Genomic DNA, 19,692 nt, shown 5'->3' with positions numbered 1-19,692 from the left:
TAACATGACAACTACATAACAAGTACATAACATGACAAGTACATTACAAGTACATAACATGACAAGTACATAACATGACAAGTACATAACATGACAAGTACATAACATAACAAGTACATAACATGACAACTACATAACAAGTACATAACGTGACAAGTATATAACAAGTACATAACATGACAAGTACAAAACATGTACATAACATGAATATCATCTCGGCAGGAATGCGTGTGGCTGTGCTGGTGGTGATGATGGTAGTTGTGGTAGCACCAGACAACCCACCAGACAACCCACCAGACAACCCACCAGACAACCCACCAGACAACCCACCAGACAACCCACCAGACAACCCACCAGACAACCCACCAGACAACCCACCAGACAACCATACAACCCAACTACACAACAACTTAAATGGTAAGACAAGCAGTTATTATTATTATTATTATTATTATTATTATCGTTATTATTGGTTATTATAATTCTTATATTCATTGAGAAACGCTAAACCCACAGCACCTGGCAAAAGGAATGTAATCAGTTTTGATCCCAGGCAGGAGAGAAGTGCTCTACTGCCATGGATCAGAAGCTCTTGAAGGTTCACTCAAGGTTCAACCTTGAGGCTGGCTAAGTAGGGCTCTTGATCCCAAGAATTAGAACCCACTGTCTCCATTTCCTCAGATCAAGACTGCCTCTCCAAGCTGCTCTATGACTCCCCTTGCGAGTTTAGCGGTCCCTCATAAACCAAATCACATTAAATTTAACAATTGTCTCTCTGAGATCAATTAATTTTTTTTACTGTACCCCAGCTGTATACTCCGCCACTGTATCTTCCATGTATATTCTCAAGCAGGGATATACAGTAGGACCCCTGTATCTTCCATGTATATTCTCAAGCAGGGATATACAGTAGGACCCCTGTATCCACTGTATCTTCCACGTATATTCTCAAGCAGGGATATACAGTAGGACCCCTGTATCCACTGTATCTTCCATGTATATTCTCAAGCAGGGATATACAGTAGAACCCCTGTATCCACTGTATCTTCCACGTATATTCTCAAGCAGGGATATACAGTAGAACCCTTGTATCCAATGACTCGGTATCCACGGTTTCAGTTATCCACATTTTACCATGGCCCAAAAATACCTCTTAATTTTGCATAATAATGACCCTGAAGTGCAAAAATAGAGACGCTGACAGACCTTCCAAACCTGAAAAAAAAGCTGTGGAATGCTTCCCATCAGTGAAAATTGATAATTCTCCATTTATTGTGCATAATTTATCAATTAAACTTCATAATAGGTATGTATAGGTCTTGTATACAGGGTTTGTTACTATCCAAGGATTCAGTATCCACGGCAGGTCCTTGGAAGGTATCCCCTGAGGATACAGGGGTGTATACCTCTCAGTGTATATACACTGAGAGAGCTTGTCTTAGTCTCTATTTTAGGAATTAAAGTATTTTTGACTGGTGTTGAACATGTTACATGCAGCTTTAATGATTATCATGTAGCAGATAGATTTGAAACCCCCCATTAACCAAGTACTGTAAAAACATTTGAACATTAATTTAAGAACGGTAATAATAATAAGATATTACAAGGACCACAATGAACTAAGTCACTTGGTCTGGCCTTTTTTTTTAGGTGGGGGTTATCCTGGTGGGTAATTTATGCACATGTCACTATGTATAATAATTGTAAATCACCTAAATTTGTGTAACTGTACTTATGTGTACCCGTACCTAAATAAACTTAATTATTCTGCAGGAGGTAGCATCAGGTCATTCCTCGCCCACCTCCTCCGCACCCTGGAGGACAACATTCTTCAGAGGTAAATTATCTTCCTCCACATTATAAACTGGAGGTTAAGACCAGCAGTTACTTTAAAGAATAGCCTTATTAGTACATGTACTATTACATTGACAAGAAAGTGCCAAATCCAAATGGGTCATAAATCAGCAAAGAATAAGATCCTTGCTTTGGAAATGTAATAAGGTGGGTTTAATGTAAATTTAAGTTGGTTAATATAGCACTGATGGGAAGATGGGGACTTCAAATAACTTGAACAAATCTATAACTTAATAATACATTAAACTTAACCCAAAAGAATTAAGAATTTAATAAAAGTGATTCCTAAATAAAACAAAATAAAGATAGGACACTCTGTCCTGATATATTATATATATAAGAGGGGAAAAATAAAACCTATTAAGGCAATATTACACCTGGGGAATGATTCTTCAGGCTTGACTGACACTTTTCTTGGCCTAACATAAATTAACTTCACTGACCCTCAGAACTTGTATTCTGTACTAATTACTAAAATTTATATGTACTGCATTACTGCCACCTTGACTATAATCTGCCGGATGATAGCAACTAACATGTGAATTTCTGGTGTTGCTTAATACAGGGAACGGAACTTCGACGTTGTAAAACTTTTGCGTCTTCTGGGCTCCTCGGAGGAACACATTCTTAGGTGAGCTGTCTACCAGAGGAGTGTTGCAGTGTGAGCAAGGTAACGTTTATGAAGGGATTCAGGGAAACCTGTTAGCCAGACTTGAGTCCTGGAGGTGAGAAATATAGTGTCTGTACTCTGAAGGCTAGGTGAGGATGGTGAAGTTCTGACGGCCATCTGAACTGTGATGTCAGCACATTTTTGGCAAGAGGTATTGAATGAATGATGGTGACTGAGTTTCTTCTTTTTTCATGTCATCCTACCTCAGTGGGAGACAGCTGGTGTGTTAAAAAAATAATTATGAAGAATTACCAAGCTGTTTTACTTTAGAGTGATTTTGGCTTTACAGCCGTAGCCCGGAACCTAACCTGCTGCATAAGCGAGACCCGCCTGTATACACAAGATATTTAACTAACTGCAAGAGCCTTCACATACAACAGGAATGGTTTTGTAAAAATAATTGAATTTCTTGATGCAGGGATTTTGAGCAGTTGAAGACGAGTGTACAAGACGTGGCCGGAGGACTCACTGAGGAAGAGAAGTTAAGGTGAGAGATACTACATTCATGAGGGGATGGGGTGCTAAACCCTAGGGGGTCATACAACACCTAGGGAAATGGGAGGCAATCTGGATTGATCCAAGGAAAGGATCAAACCAGCTTCACAGAACCTCCCTTGAAGGGGATACAGTGCCTGAGGAATGGGAACTAGAGTTTGATCCAAGAAAACAGTTGAAGAGCTCCTCAGATGGAAGCCTAAGGAAGTTTCCCTAGGCTTCCATCTCAGGAAACTGTTAATATATTCTCTCTCTCTCTTCCATTCAGTAATCAATAAATTTCTTGATATTTTCTACATTTTTATACCTGTAGTATTAAAATCAAGGGAAAGCACCACACCCATAGGGGTCATGCAGCACCTGAATTCTTATAAGCTATCATTAAACTTTCATGTATTTTGCTATCACCATATTTATTTATTTTGCTATCATCATATTTATTCAATTTCCTTACATTAATTTATATATTACTTTTGTTACCTCATCTTTTAGCATACTGGAAATCTGACTTAGTGTACCAGATAACAGCTTATGTACATTTTATTCCACCAGGTTTGAGAATGCATTCATGGAAATTTTGCGTATGACACATGATGGTAACGTTCACCTGGACACATACCTGAGGGACTTGCACATTATGAAGACACTTGTCTACCCACACCTTGGTGAAACATACCAGCAGTGTCTCGACTACCTCGAGAAGGTTGGCACCTTTTAAGTATATCCATAGGAAGTGTGATGCCTTTAGAGCCATACAGTACATGAAGAATGGGAGGTGATCAGAGCTGATCCAGTTACTTGGATTAAGAGAGCTTCAGAGGACAGCTCCGAAAGTTTTATACAGGAGGGGGATAGGGGATGGCAGTCTGGTTGGAAGAGAGGTCTAGGGGACTTGTCTTGAAGCAGTGCTGATGGAATTTTGCAGACCTCAGTGACCCTTAGTGCTACCCCTGGCTTTCCATCAGCATCAAGGCATCCCATTTTATGAGAAAGAATAGTACACTCTAGCCTCGATGTTTCAAAACACTGATATCTAATTTCTCTTTTTGTTTTCAGGTAATTACAATGATTATGAAGCCTTGGCTGTGGTTCAAGAGATGGTAGACACCTCAACGTCCTTTAAAACATGGCATAATGGCATAACAGACTGTCACTAACTGTATATACATATACTTTCGTCAGCAGTATCCTGTCTTTCTAACACCTGTATAGAAAATTATTAAGACTATGAGACTGAGAATTTAATGATTATTTTGCCGTATGTCTATATCAATATACAGTGATACCCCGAGTTTCGGCCATAATTCGCTCCAGAAGACTGTTCGGGTGCCATTACCAAACGAATTTGTTCCCATTAGGAATAATGTAAATTAGATTAGTCCATTTCAGACCCCCAAAAATACACTTATAAAAGCACTTACAATAATACACTTACATAATTGTTCGAGTTGGGAGCTGTACGAAACTCGGGGTACCACTGTATGTGTATGTATGTATTCTAATTATCATGCATACACTAAACTTGTATGGGTCATACATCATTATTATTATTACATTCATGGAGCAGCACTAAGCCCACAATGCCTGAACGATCAATTGAGGGCATTCTGCCTTGATTCAAGAAATTGGAGCATGTGTTCCATTCCTTAGATCAAGAGCCTCTTACCATACAGTAATGCAAGGTGGGGGTGTTCCAAGTTAGGGGATAGTGGAAGCAAAGGTTGACCAGAGTCCAAACTTAAAGTCAAAGTTAATGCAGTAGATAAGTTACCATCAAGAATTCAAAGAGCCAGTCTATGTTAAAGGTGTGAGTTACATCGAAGAGAAATAAATCTCAAATCTCTCAAACCATGGCATGGACGGGGGGATATTTTGAATCCATGGCAAGTGTGTCCTAAAACTACAAAAAATTAACATATTAATGAGTTGTACTGTCATTAAGGCATCCACATTAAAGGAATTATAAACAAAAATACATCAGCCAAAGCCTCTGTAGTTCACTATCTTGATATTTTCAAAATATTCCTAAAATTCAATCATTTTTACTAAACATATATCATTAATTTTCCTTATGCTAAAATAAGCTTTTGGTAAAATGAAAGGGGGTAAAGCAGCTGGTACTGATGGGATCATGACAGAAATGTTAAAAGCAGGGGGGGGATATAGTGTTGGAGTGGTTGGTACTTTTGTTCAATAAATGTATGAAAGAGGGGAAGGTGCCTAGGGATTGGCGGAGAGCATGTATAGTCCCTTTATATAAAGGGAAAGGGGACAAAAGAGACTGTAAAAAATTATAGAGGAATAAGCTTACTGAGTATACCAGGAAAAGTGTACGGTAGGGTTATAATTGAAAGAATTAGAGGTAAGACAGAATGTAGGATTGCGGATGAGCAAGGAGGTTTCAGAGTGGGTAGGGGATGTGTAGATCAAGTGTTTACATTGAAGCATATATGTGAACAGTATTTAGATAAAGGTAGGGAAGTTTTTATTGCATTTATGGATTTAGAAAAGGCATATGATAGAGTGGATAGAGGAGCAATGTGGCAGATGTTGCAAGTATATGGAATAGGTGGTAAGTTATTAAATGCTGTAAAGAGTTTTTATGAAGATAGTGAGGCTCAGGTTAGGGTGTGTAGAAGAGAGGGAGACTATTTCCCGGTAAAAGTAGGTCTTAGACAGGGATGTGTAATGTCACCATGGTTGTTTAATATATTTATAGATGGGGTTGTTAAGGAAGTAAATGCTAGGGTGTTTGGGAGAGGGGTGGGATTAAATTATGGGGAATCAAATTCAAAATGGGAATTGACACAGTTACTTTTTGCTGATGATACTGTGCTTATGGGAGATTCTAAAGAAAAATTGCAAAGGTTAGTGGATGAGTTTGGGAATGTGTGTAAAGGTAGAAAGTTGAAAGTGAACATAGAAAAGAGTAAGGTGATGAGGGTGTCAAATAATTTAGATAAAGAAAAATTGGATATCAAATTGGGGAGGAGGAGTATGGAAGAAGTGAATGTTTTCAGATACTTGGGAGTTGACGTGTCGGCGGATGGATTTATGAAGGATGAGGTTAATCATAGAATTGATGAGGGAAAAAAGGTGAGTGGTGCGTTGAGGTATATGTGGAGTCAAAAAACGTTATCTATGGAGGCAAAGAAGGGAATGTATGAAAGTATAGTAGTACCAACACTCTTATATGGGTGTGAAGCTTGGGTGGTAAATGCAGCAGCGAGGAGACGGTTGGAGGCAGTGGAGATGTCCTGTTTAAGGGCAATGTGTGGTGTAAATATTATGCAGAAAATTCGGAGTGTGGAAATTAGGAGAAGGTGTGGAGTTAATAAAAGTATTAGTCAGAGGGCAGAAGAGGGGTTGTTGAGGTGGTTTGGTCATTTAGAGAGAATGGATCAAAGTAGAATGACATGGAAAGCATATAAATCTATAGGGGAAGGAAGGCGGGGGAGGGGTCGTCCTCGAAAGGGTTGGAGAGAGGGGGTAAAGGAGGTTTTGTGGGTAAGGGGCTTGGACTTCCAGCAAGCGTGCGTGAGCGTGTTAGATAGGAGTGAATGGAGACGAATGGTACTTGGGACCTGACGATCTGTTGGAGTGTGAGCAGGGTAATATTTAGTGAAGGGATTCAGGGAAACCGGTTATTTTCATATAGTCGGACTTGAGTCCTGGAAATGGGAAGTACAATGCCTGCACTTTAAAGGAGGGGTTTGGGATATTGGCAGTTTGGAGGGATATGTTGTGTATCTTTATATGTGTATGCTTCTAGACTGTTGTATTCTGAGCACCTCTGCAAAAACAGTGATAATGTGCGAGTGTGGTGAAAGTGTTGAATGATGATGAAAGTATTTTCTTTTTGGGGATTTTCTTTCTTTTTTGGGTCACCCTGCCTCGGTGGGAGACGGCCGACTTGTTGAAAAAAAAAAAAAAAAAAAAATTATACATATCATAAGTGTGCCATTATTTTATTACAACTTTCAATATATTATTATCCCTGGAAATAATAGGAGACAATCGAATAAATAAAAGTACATACAATCACTATTTTAATTAATTTACTTTACAATCATTTATACACAAGATATCAAAACCACCAATTGATATTTAAAAAATTCTCAACATATTTGCATCATGCAATAAAAAATTAGATAACATAATTAAATGCTGAAAACATGAATTATCATATCTTGAAGCCACTGTGAATGGCACTAACACCGAATGTGAGGTTCTGGTACGAAGTGTGTCGGAAGCCCACGTCTTCAATCATTTCTTTGAAGCTTTCCTGAAAGACAGAAATTAATAATAAAATTCACAACTGCCTCACAGTCTGGAAACTTTAAAGAACATTTCAGTTTATCCTGAATCATTATCAAGTCATGAGCTGATAAAAATCCAAAAAAGACCAAACTGTCGTCTTCTGTTTCTTTTGAAACTTACGAGTTATTTGAGAATATACGAGTAATGAAATTGCTACATTGTACACAATTTTAAGTTAAAACATTTTTTCATGACTCTTGAACTTCAAGGCCTTACTTTTTTTTTTTTTTTTTTTTAACAAGTCGGCCATCTCCCACCGAGGCAGGGTGACCCAAAAATGAAAGAAAATCCCCAAAAAGAAAATACTTTCATCATTATTCAACACTTTCACCACACTCACACATTATCACTGTTTTTGCAGAGGTGCTCAGAATACAACAGTTTAGAAGCATATACATATAAAGATACACAACATATCTCTCCCAACTGCCAATATCCCAAACCCCTCCTTTAAAGTGCAGGCATTGTACTTCCCAAGGCTTTACACAAGACTATAAACAAAATAACTAAAAATTACTTGATCAGGAAAGCTGGTCCAAGTGGCATTAAAAGAAGAAGGGAAGTAACCCCGGAAAAGGACTTGATACCTCAAGTCCTAATGAAGGGGATTCCCCTTCTAAACATTAACAACTTCCACACTCTCCCCTCCTCCCATCCCATCAATTGTCACCAGATCTTCAATAAAGGTAAGTGTCAGTTTGTGTGTATTAAAATTAATATTTCATACCAAACCATACCCCCGGCCGGGATTGAACCCGCGGTCATAGAGTCTCAAAACTCCAGCCCGTCGCGACGGGCTGGAGTTTTGAGACTCTATGACCGCGGGTTCAATCCCGGCCGGGGGTATGGTTTGTTTGCAATCGTGTCATTACGATTTCTTGAGTAATATTTCATGTGGTAAAAAATTTTTTTTTTTCATACTTTGGGGTGTCTTGCACAGATTAATTTGATTTCCATTATTTCTTATGGGGAAAATTAATTCAGTTAACGATAATTTCAGCTAACAATGAGCTTTCAGGAACGGATTAATATCGTTAGCTGAGGGTCCACTGTATTCTCTCTCTTAATTTATAAACAAAGAACCACATCTCACTTTTTACCAGGACACCAGAAGCATTCCTCCATATATGCATTACTCTCAAGTAAGTTCTAATGTACTCTGACCTTTAGTCCATTTTTATAGTCATCTATTTACAAGCAATGTACTATCTTGTGCTGTCTCCTCAGTCACCTCTAAGTCATTCAATACATTCACATTTCCAATGTTTTTCTTCCCCACACCAGCAAGAACTGGTGTTTATTACGTCTTCAGATTACAGAGTGAGCAGTGCTTACAATTACATTATTGCCTCCCCCATCCACTACTTTGATCTGAATGGAACATAACAGGTGCACCATACTTAACAGTAGTTATTTTAATTTCCCCTTGTTTTTGTGATGAAATAACAATTAACAGAGATGGACAATCAGGCTCAATATGTCCCCTGCAGCCACCTCTCATGGACGAGCGCTGACACTGTTAGATCTTATCAGGAAGTTCTGGGATTCAATTCCCACAAGTAAAAGGAACAGAGATACTATACATACATTTTTCTATCCCTCCTGCATACTGTTTGAAGCAAATAGTAAAGTGGTACTGGGCTAAGGATTTTCTCAATTTCAAATACTGAAGAAATTCTTAGTGTGAAAAAATCACTCGAGGAACTGGCAGATCATGATCCTGAGCAATTAGCTGTGGATACTAATTATGTTAAGACTTATTTATTGAGGCCAACATACCATCTCACAGCTGGGTTTGCAACATGACTGAATTCCAAACACATAAAGCGTCCTCCAGGCTTGAGCACCCTATATGCTTCTACCAAGGCCTGAAATATATGACATTCTTGATAATATATATGTCAACTGAACATTTCATGAAGGGAAAAAAATTCTGCTTTCTTCAATATATTACCAGAATGACACATAAAAAATTAGTAACACACCAAATGTCTCCTGAAATAGGGTGACCATAAAAAGAAGAAATACTTTCAAAAATCACTCCATCACTCTTGCCAGAAGCATGCCAATACAGCCTCTCCTCACTTAGCGAAGTACTCGTTTACTGACGACTCGATCTTACAATGGGCTCTCTGACAAGCATGCATACCTAAATAATGTATAATAGAGCAGGCATGCGTGAGCGTGTTTGATAGGAGTGAATGGAGACAAATGGTTTTTAATACTTGACGTGCTGTTGGAGTGTGAGCAGGGTAACATTTATGAAGGGGTTCAGGTAAACCGGCAGGCCGGACTTGAGTCCTGGAGATGGGAAGTACAGTGCCTGCACTCTGAAGGAGGGGTGTTAATGTTGCAGTTTAAAAACTGTAGTGTAAAGCACCCTTCTGGCAAGACAGTGATGGAGTGAATGATGGTGAAAGTTTTTCTTTTTCGGGCCACCCTGCCTTGGTGGGAATCGGCCAGTGTGTTAATAAAAAATAATAATAAATAGAGCCGATTTCCTCTATTATGTTTATTACAATATACAGTACACTACTGCATAAACATTTAAAAATATACTAGAAATGTTATAAATAGTGCAAAGGTGACATTAAAACAATATCAAAGATGGTTGACACAAACTCACTACCATTATAGCATGCTCCTCACTTAGTGACGAATTCATTTACTGACGTGATCTTAGGAACAGAACTCTGTCATTCAGTGAGGAGAGGCTGTACTCCAGTTTAGATGCCTTTCCAAGCTGCAAATATCCCTAAGACAGCATTCCTTGGATCAAGAGCCCTTCACTGGAAGTGATGTAGAAGGAAACAAGTGGGCAAAAGAGACAGAGGTTATAATGTCCTTAAGTGTCTCAGAAATCAAGAGCTGTGTGTTAACATGAAGGAAACAGGAGATTGCTACATGTTTCTGAGAGGGAACCAGGACACCTTGAGGAATGTGGTTATACTTTCCAATGTCTTCACCTCCAAGAAATCATGGACTGCATTTTGAATGGTATGATGAAGTGTGAAAAGCAGCAGAGGAAGATGTGGCAGAGAGACACAGCAGCAGCAATGAGAAACAAGAAGAAAAACTGTTTACAAAGTTCGGTAGGCTTTCAACATACAACAATTGGAGGTGGAGGCTAGATGCTCACAACTATATTGGGTAATGACTGAGGATGACATGCAAACCATCACCTTCACCATGGTATTGAGGCAGAGTTCTAAGGATGAGTACATGAAGATATGGAGGATGACAAAGCAGGCATGTTTAATAATGCAAAATATGGCAACAGCTAAAAACAAATGATTGCTGTTAAATGTAATTATAAATGTTTAAAACTCACTGATAGTAACATTACTGAGGAAACATTTACCTTCTCAACATCGACAACATTCCTGATGCCAAAAGCAATAGTGTAGCAGTCAAACTCGTCATCAGAAAATGGAAGCCTCTGGGCATCTCCGCAGACCCACTGTATACCTTTGTAACCCAACTCCTTGGCTCGTTTCTGGCCTACATCCAGCATACTCTGACTTATATCACATATGGTAACCTGAAATATACACATAATCTCAGCAGCTTTGCATAAGCAGTTTGGAAATTAATAAAAAAATATTCATAGAGCATGCAGAGTGCAAAGACCATGTTTATTTCAAAAAGGCTAGGTGAATACAATGCAAAAAAGAAATTAATAAAAAGCCAATTATTAACACTTCAATCAGTGATACTGAATTGTTGTGACTTCCTGCATGTAGCTGACTGAAAGCTGTCTCACTATTAATAATGCTGGGATAAATGACCAGTCCTGCTGAAAATTTCTTAATCATGAGAAGTTACAGCAATCAGAGATATATTTGGAAATTTAAATAGTGTATTCCATATCAATGGTTTTCTGCCATAAAAAAAGGAATTACATTATTAAGTGTTTAACATAATATGTCAGCCTTATTGCAATTCGTTATAAATGAAATGGAACACATTCAAAGTTACAGCATGAAACTGCTGTGATAATACTCATAAATTAAGACTACAATTTTTTTCATTTTTTTTTTTAACAAGTCGGCCGTCTCCCACCGAGGCAGGCTGACCCAAAAAGAAAGAAAATCCCTAAAAAGAAAATACTTTCATCATCATTCAACACTTTCACCTCACTCACACATAATCACTGTTTTTGCAGAGGTGCTCAGAAGCATATACGTATAAAGAGACACAATATATCCCTCCAAACTGCTAATATCCCAAAACCCCTCCTTTAGAGTGCAGGTATTGTACTTCCCATTTCCAGGACTCAAGTCCGGCTATATAAAAATAACCAGTTTCCCTGAATCCCTTCACTAAATATTACCCTGCTCACACTCCAACAGATCGTCAGGTTCCAAATACCATTCGTCTCCATTCACTCCTATCGAACACGCTCGTGCACACCTGCTTGGAAGTCCAAGCCCCTCGCCCACAAAACCTCCCTTACCCCTTCCTTCCAGCCTTTTCGAGGACGACCCATACCCCGCCTTCCTTCCCCTACAGATTTAAATGCTCTCCATGTCATTCTACTTTGATCCATTCTCTCTAACTGACCAAATCACCTCAACAACCCCTCTTCAGCCCTCTGACTAATACTTTTATTAACTCCACACCTTCTCCTGATTTCCACACTCCGAATTTTCTGCATAATATTTACACCACACATTGCCCTTAGACAGGACATCTCCACTGCCTTCAACCGCCTCCTCGCTGCTGCATTCACAACCCAAGCTTCACACCCATATAAGAGTGTTGGTACTACTATACTTTCATACATTCCCTTCTTTGCCTCCATAAATAACGTTTTTTGTCTCCACATATACCTCCACGCACCACTCGCCTTTTTTCCCTCATCAATTCTATGATTAACCTCATCCTTCATAAATCCATCCGCCGACACGTCACAAAACTCTCTTAGAGTCAGTTGAGTTTCTGAGGTCACTACAAAGCACCTTTCAAACAGAGCTTTTGTGTACAATTTTTTTGAAGTTTGCAATAACCTGCTGGTCCATGGGCTGCAGGAGAGGAGTGGTATTAGGAGGCAAAAACTTCACCTTAATGAAGCTCATGTCCCCATAAAGTCACTCTGCCACGTCTGTAGGATGACCAGGGGCATTGTCTAACACCAGGAGGCACTTAAGTTCTAATTTCTTTTCAGTTAGGTAATCTTTGACATTGGGGGCAAATGCATGGTGTAACCAGTTATAGAAAAAGTCCCTAGTGACCCATGCCTTACTGTTTGCCCTCCACAGCACACACAAATTATCCTTGAGGACATTCTTTTGCCTGAACACTCTGGGAGTTTCAGAGTGATACACTAATAAAGGCTTAACTTTGCAATCACCACTAGCATTGGCACACATCAACAAAGTAAGCCTGTCTTTCATAGGCTTATGTCCTGGGAGACTCCCAAGTATCTGAAAACATTCACTTCTTCCATACTCCTCCTCCTCCCCAATTTGGTATCCAATTTTTCTTTATCTAAATCATTTGATACTCTCATCATCTTACTCTTTTCTATGTTCACTTTCAACTTTCTACCTTTACACACAGTCCCAAATTCGTCTGCTAACCTTTGCAATTTTTCTTTAGAATCTCCCATAAGCACAGTATCATCAGCAAAAAGCAACTGTGTCAATTCCCATTTTGTATTTAATTCCCCATAATTTAATCCCACCCCTCTGCCGAACACCCTAGCATTTACTTCTTTTACATCCCCATCTATAAATACAGTGGACCCCCGCCTTACAATATAATTTCATTCCAGAAGTATGTTCAGGTGCTGTTACCGAACGAATTTGTTCCCATAAGGAATACTGTAAATTAGATTAGTCCGTTTCAGACCCCCAAAAATACACGTACAAAAGCACTTGCATAAATACACTTACATAACTGGTCGCATTGGAAGGTGATCATAAGGCAGGGGTCCACTGTATATTAAACAACCATGGTGACATTACACATCCCTGTCTAAGACCTACTTTTACCGGGAAGTAGTCTCCCTCTCTTCTACACACCCTAACCTGAGCCTCACTATCCTCATAAAAACTCTTTACAGTATTTAGTAACCAACCACCTATTCCATATACTACTTGCAACATCTGCCATATTGCTCCCCTATCTGCAAAATCTGTTATAAATTCCCATGGTTTGCCTTAGACTGAATGATTTGATAAATTACAAAAGTATTACAAACCAACCTCATATGGAGGATGGTTACCATAGGAATCCTTATCTTCTTCAAACGGAACTTCAGTGTCACCTCCTCCACTTTCTGTTCTGAAGGTACCTGAAGATCTGTCCAATAATGGGCCTGCCTGTTTCTGGCTGTGAAGTATATGTTGAATGTAGCGGAAAGCAATATCACCTGCAGGAAAAGTGAAGGTCAATATAGAGCGTATACAAAAATGCTCGTTTTCCTTAAAAGCAGGTAAATAGTGTGTGTATCTGGATGTATGTAGATATGCATATGGCTAAGAATACAATGTGTGTGTTTATGTACGTACATATGAATGTGAAGGCATACATGCCAGTGCATACAAGCACGTCCACTTGAATGTGTGTGTGTGCGTGCACTCAAATAAAGAAGTCAGTAATACAGTGGAACCTCAAATATCGAACTTTCTTCGGTCCAGAAGGCTGTTCAAGTGCCTTTACCGAATGAATTTATTCCCATCAGGAATAATGTAAATTATATTAGTCCATTTCAGACCCTCAAAAATACACTTATAAAAGCACTTACAAAAATACACTTACATAATTGGTCGTGTTGGGAGCAGTTCAATTTTTGAGGTTCCACTGTATAATGAATAATACAGTATTATACTATATTTAGTATTATATGCACCAAGGGAAAAATTAGTACATAATAATGAATCTATTTATCCTCATGATGAAATCATTTATCCTCATAAAGTAATACAGTATTTACAAAAAAGTAAAAAAAAAAAAAGTAAAGAGAGAATCAATTAACAAACTTAACCAGTTCCTCCAGCAACATCCAGCAGTTTAGTATTGGGCTGAGGATGTATGCAGGATATAAAGTAATCCTTCCACAGACGGTGAATACCTCCGGACATCAAGTCATTCATCAAGTCATAATTGCTGGCCACGTTCTCGAACACTCCGTGAACTGTTAAAACAATATTTTTTCACAGTAAGATAGATGTCTTCCAATTATTAAAAGAGTTTACAATACTACCTTACAATAAGGGGGTAAAGGTGGTTTTGTGGGCGAGGGGCATAGACTTTCAGCAAGCATGTGTGAGCGTGCTAGATAGGAGTGAATGGAGATGAATGGTTTTTGGGACCTGATGAGCTGTTGGAGTGTGAGAAGGGTAATATTTTGGGAAGGATTCAGGGAAACTGGTTAGCCGGACTTGAGTCCTGGAAATGGGAGGTACAATGCCTGCACTTTAAAGGAGGGGTTTAGGATATAGGCAGTCTGGAGGGACTTCTAAACTGTTGTATCTGAGCGCCTCTGCAAAGACACTGATTATGTACGAGTGACAGTGAAAGTGTTGAATGATGAAGTTTTATTTTCTTTTTGGGTTTTACTTTCTTTTTGGGTCACCTGCCTCGGGAAACAGCCGACGTGTTCAAAAAAAAAATCAAGTACTTACAGAATAAAAAATCAATAGCATGGATGGAAAGATTAAAAAAAAAAAAAAAGCAAATTTAAGATGGGAACCTTATAAAATCTCCTGTACAACTGCACTACTGTTCACGTAGCTACCTCACTTTCTGTACATTTAAAAAAAAATCTCCTATTTAGTAGCCTATGTCTAGTTCTTAAGTAGTCTTCAAGCATAAGGATTAGTCTGCCTGAAATGCACATACATGCCAGTGACTTTCTTTGATGCTTAACAATATTTTATGACATGTAAACGACATTCTGTATATCTGCAGGAAAGAAATAAAACTGTATTATATGGTCCAAGATGGACTAAAATATCCTCGTAATGTTCGTCTCCTCATTACGTAAGTTTATTAGCATACATAGTAACATATGTGTAAATTAACTACGAAAAACCCAAAATAGTCCAAGTGATGTATTTCCATTGTGGTCCAGTTACCTTTCTCAGCTTTCTGGTGTTCTGATACATCCTCAAAACCAAAATGTGTCTGTTTCTCTGCTGAATATTCTTCCTTGGCATACCCTGATGTTGTAGATTTATACCTGGGAATCAGTGAAACAATTCTTGAAGCCAATTTAAGAGAGTTCTGGTGAACCCAGGCCATGACCACCATCACTCAGCTGTCACAATATAAACATTGTCTCCGAAACTTACTGGCTTTGACCTCGTCTTTGTCTCGAGAGTTTTAATGCAGCAGAACAAGTAAGAAAAAAGACCATTACTTCATTATTTAATAGTATGTTAAATGGATTGATAAGCGAATTGAAAATGTAAATGATAGTTTGAGTTAAATATACATTTCTATCAAAATTAGTGTAACATCACATTAGAACAAAATTTGGTTGCTAGGCAACAGCATCCTTGTCAGACGCTCAAGCAATCTGCAGGATAAGAACATAAGAACGAGAGAACACTGTGGTAGGCCTACTGGCCTATGCTAGGCAGGTTCAATTCACACCCACTCATGTACCCATCTTATCTTATCTTATCCAACCTATATTTACAGCTACCCAGAGTTCCTGCCTCAATAACACTACTTTGGTGTTTGTTCCACTCATTTACAACTCTATTGCCAAAGCAGTAGTTCTTCTATATATATGTATTATGTCTGTATAAGATATGCTCTCAATAAAATATAAAAAAAAGTTCTTCTATTGCGAACACTTAAGCACTGATGTCTTGACTTCAAATTTCTGCTAACCAGAACTCATAAATATTCAGTCACCTCAACAAAAATCTACATTATTTAGCTTGTAATTGACAAAGCTATTTTCTTTCCAGAGAATTAGAAGCTTACACTTGTGTATATTAATATTCATCTGCCACACCTGTGACAACATCAACCTATTGGTGTCTCATCTTATACCTACCGTTCCTGCTCACCTAGTAGTAAGTAGGTACCCGGGTGTTAGTAGACTGGTGTGGGTCGCATCCTGGGGGACGAGATTGATGACCACAATAGAACAGGGACACCAGCTGTAAGGAAACACGCCAATTGTTTCCACCTGTGCCGGGAACTGAACCACGGCCACTCACTGTGTGAGGCGAGACTGCTGTCTACCAGGCCACATCTCTTAGGCTGTAAATTATCTGAGGTAGGATATCAGCCCTTAACCTAGAAATTCAACAGCTGCACCCAGCTGTTCACCACCTGGCTGCACTCTCTGACCCAGCTTAACTCTAGTGACTTGTAGAAGTTCAGTGGTTAGACAGTTCTGCTCACAAGCAACGAACCCGAGTTCAATCTCCGGGCGAGTTTAGCCTCATGACCAATGTTCATTACAACTGTTAGTCATGTTCACCTACCAATATATTGGTAAGTTAGTTCAACCTGACTGTCGTGGGTAGCATCCTGGTGGAGAGGGTCAAAATAAACCTATTGCATCACCTTCAAGTCTCCTGACTAATTAATATAATGAAAGTTGTGTAATAATAATAATAATAATAATAATAATAATAATAATAATAATGATCCATTTAAGACTTTCCACTTATTTTTACGACCCTCATAGCAAAGTCTCTTCTAATAGAGCCGGGCTCTAGCTCTGGTGCCTCCGTGGCCAGGATGCCTGCCTATGTGCACTTCATGGACGCCCCGTAGTATCGTTCACGTCGTGGTAATATCTCCCCTGATTCTTCTCCCCCGTGGTTATGCTAGATGCAGTTCCTTGACAGTCACCTGCCAGGTTATTTATGCCTATGTATCTACCTGGTACATGCGTGGGAACAAGCCTGGGTATATTGTTGATATGTTTGTGAGAACACAGCTGACACTCTTATCTTCAACTCCCAGGGTTGATATGAAGTTTGACTTTCATTAAAGGCAATCAGTGCCACTGAGCATTTTATGTAAATTAGAGAAGGACCCTGGCTCAATCTTGGGCGAGGAGAGACGTTGGCACAAGTCTCCTAACACCAGAGGGGACCAGGAGCTGTGAATCGACCCTTGCAACCTCAAGCAGTGACCCCAGTATCACACAAGCCCCAGCTCCTAGTACTTAAGTGCACGCGAAACATATACTGCCTCATCCTGCAAGACTTAGAGGTCCAGGAGCTGTAACTCAACCCTCTCAGGGAAGGATAGGAACTCCATTACCAATATAAAAAAATATCTTAGGAAAAGTTTAATTTCTATAATATGGATCAAAGCAAAGTCTAAATGTATATAGACTGACACACCTCTCAGTGTATATACACTGACACACCTCTCAGTGTATATACACTGACACACCTCTCAGTGTATATACACAGACACACCTCTCAGTGTATATAGACTGACACACCTCTCAGTGTATATACACTGACACACCTCTCAGTGTATATACACTGACACACCTCTCAGTGTATATACACACACCTCTCAGTGTATATACACAGACACACCTCTCAGTGTATATACACAGACACACCTCTCAGTGTATATACACTGACACACCTCTCAGTGTATATACACAGACACACCTCTCAGTGTATATACACAGACACACCTCTCAGTGTATATACACAGACACACCTCTCAGTGTATATACACAGACACACCTCTCAGTGTATATACACAGACACACCTCTCAGTGTATATACACAGACACGCCTCTCAGTGTATATACACAGACACACCTCTCAGTGTATATACACAGACACACCTCTCAGTGTATATACACTGACACACCTCTCAGTGTATATACACAGACATCTCTCAGTGTATATACACAGACACACCTCTCAGTGTATATCTCTCACTGTATATACACATACTCACGTCTCAGTGTATATACAGTTATACACCTCTCAGTGTATATACACAGACACATCTCTCAGTGTATATACACAGACACATCTCTCAGTGTATATACACAGACACACCTCTTAGTGTATATATACATACAAACCTCTCAGTGTATATACACAGACACATCTATCAGTGTATATACACAGACGCACCTCTTGGTGTATATATACAGACACACCTCTCAGTGTATACACACACACACATCTCTCAGTGTATATACACAGACACATCTCTCAGTGTATATACACAGACATCTCTCTCAGTGTATATACACAGACATCTCTCCCAGTATATATACACAGACATCTCTCTCAGTGTATATACACAGACATCTCAGTGTATATACACAGACATCTCTCTCAGTGTATATACACAGACATCTCAGTGTATATACACAGACATCTCTCTCAGTGTATATACACAGACATCTCTCCCAGTATATATACACAGACATCTCTCTCAGTGTATATACACAGACATCTCAGTGTATATACACAGACATCTCAGTGTATATACACAGACATCTCTCTCAGTGTATATACACAGACACGCCTCTCAGTGTATATACACAGACACACCTCTCAGTGTATATACACAGACACACCTCTCAGTGTATATACACAGACACACCTCTCAGTGTATATACACTGACACACCTCTCAGTGTATATACACTGACACACCTCTCAGTGTATATACACAGACACACCTCTCAGTGTATATACACTGACACACCTCTCAGTGTATATACACTGACACACCTCTCAGTGTATATACACAGACACACCTCTCAGTGTATATACACTGACACACCTCTCAGTGTATATACACAGATCATTAATAATATTATACAACAAAATTATTCTTGCTGCTCCCATCTTATTCTAGCAATAATAATAATAATAATAATAATAATAATAATAATAATAATAATAATAATAATAATAATAATAATAATAATAATAATAGTAATAATAATAATAATAATAATAATAATAATAATAATAATAATAATAATAATAATAATAATAATAATAATAATAATAACAAGCCTTTATTTTGTCCCCAGGATGCGACCCACACCAGTCCACTAACACCCAGGTACCTATTTTACTGCTAGGTGAACATGGACAGCAGGTGTCTTAAGGAAACACGTCCCAATGTTTCCAGCCGTACCGGGGATCGAACCTCGAACCTCAGTGTGTGAGCTGAGTGCGCTACCAACCGAGTAAGAGACATTCATAAGCCAGCAGGTACCCTTCCCTCCTTGAAGGAGGGTTACCTGTTAGCAGGTACCAGTCAGAAGGTGCCAGCCAGCTGGCACTAGCCAGCAGGTACGAGCCAGCAGGTACGAGCCAGCAGGTACCAGCCAGCAGGCACCAGCCAGCAGGTACCAGCCAGCAGGCACCAACCAGCAGG

At 39.1% G+C, this 19,692-nt stretch overlaps 2 protein-coding genes across 3 annotated transcripts; one reads left to right on the top strand and one right to left on the bottom strand.

The window, feature by feature from the left end:
- Positions 1-222: 222 nt before the first annotated feature.
- LOC128699473 (uncharacterized) lies at positions 223-4,992 on the top strand (the record flags this gene model as incomplete). Its single annotated transcript, XM_053792237.2, is given in 6 exon segments — positions 223-417; positions 1,774-1,837; positions 2,420-2,485; positions 2,943-3,011; positions 3,572-3,722; positions 4,076-4,992. Coding segments are annotated over 6 exon segments (593 nt in total), but the record flags the coding sequence as incomplete, so codon positions are not given.
- Positions 4,993-7,060: 2,068 nt separating this feature from the next.
- On the bottom strand, positions 7,061-15,745 carry Coq5 (ubiquinone biosynthesis protein COQ3, mitochondrial). Of its 2 annotated transcripts, XM_070098110.1 has the most exons (6): positions 15,424-15,745; positions 14,331-14,480; positions 13,549-13,715; positions 10,701-10,880; positions 9,119-9,207; positions 7,061-7,304 (listed from the first exon to the last, which is right to left on the bottom strand). In XM_070098110.1, exons 1-6 carry the CDS (start codon positions 15,596-15,598, stop codon positions 7,286-7,288), a joined length of 780 nt encoding a protein of 259 aa, XP_069954211.1. In that variant the 5' UTR covers positions 15,599-15,745; the 3' UTR covers positions 7,061-7,285. The 2 variants fall into 2 exon arrangements, with proteins under 2 accessions (XP_069954211.1, XP_069954210.1); XM_070098109.1 differs by lacking the exon at positions 7,061-7,304 and having other exon boundaries at positions 8,701-9,207.
- Positions 15,746-19,692: the final 3,947 nt, after the last annotated feature.

This window comes from Cherax quadricarinatus, chromosome 61 (genome assembly GCF_038502225.1).
Source record: "Cherax quadricarinatus isolate ZL_2023a chromosome 61, ASM3850222v1, whole genome shotgun sequence".
In the NCBI taxonomy this organism is placed as follows: Eukaryota; Metazoa; Arthropoda; class Malacostraca; order Decapoda; family Parastacidae; genus Cherax; species Cherax quadricarinatus.
Note: the sequence above shows the minus strand (reverse complement) of the source record. Positions and strands in the feature narration are given on the sequence as shown.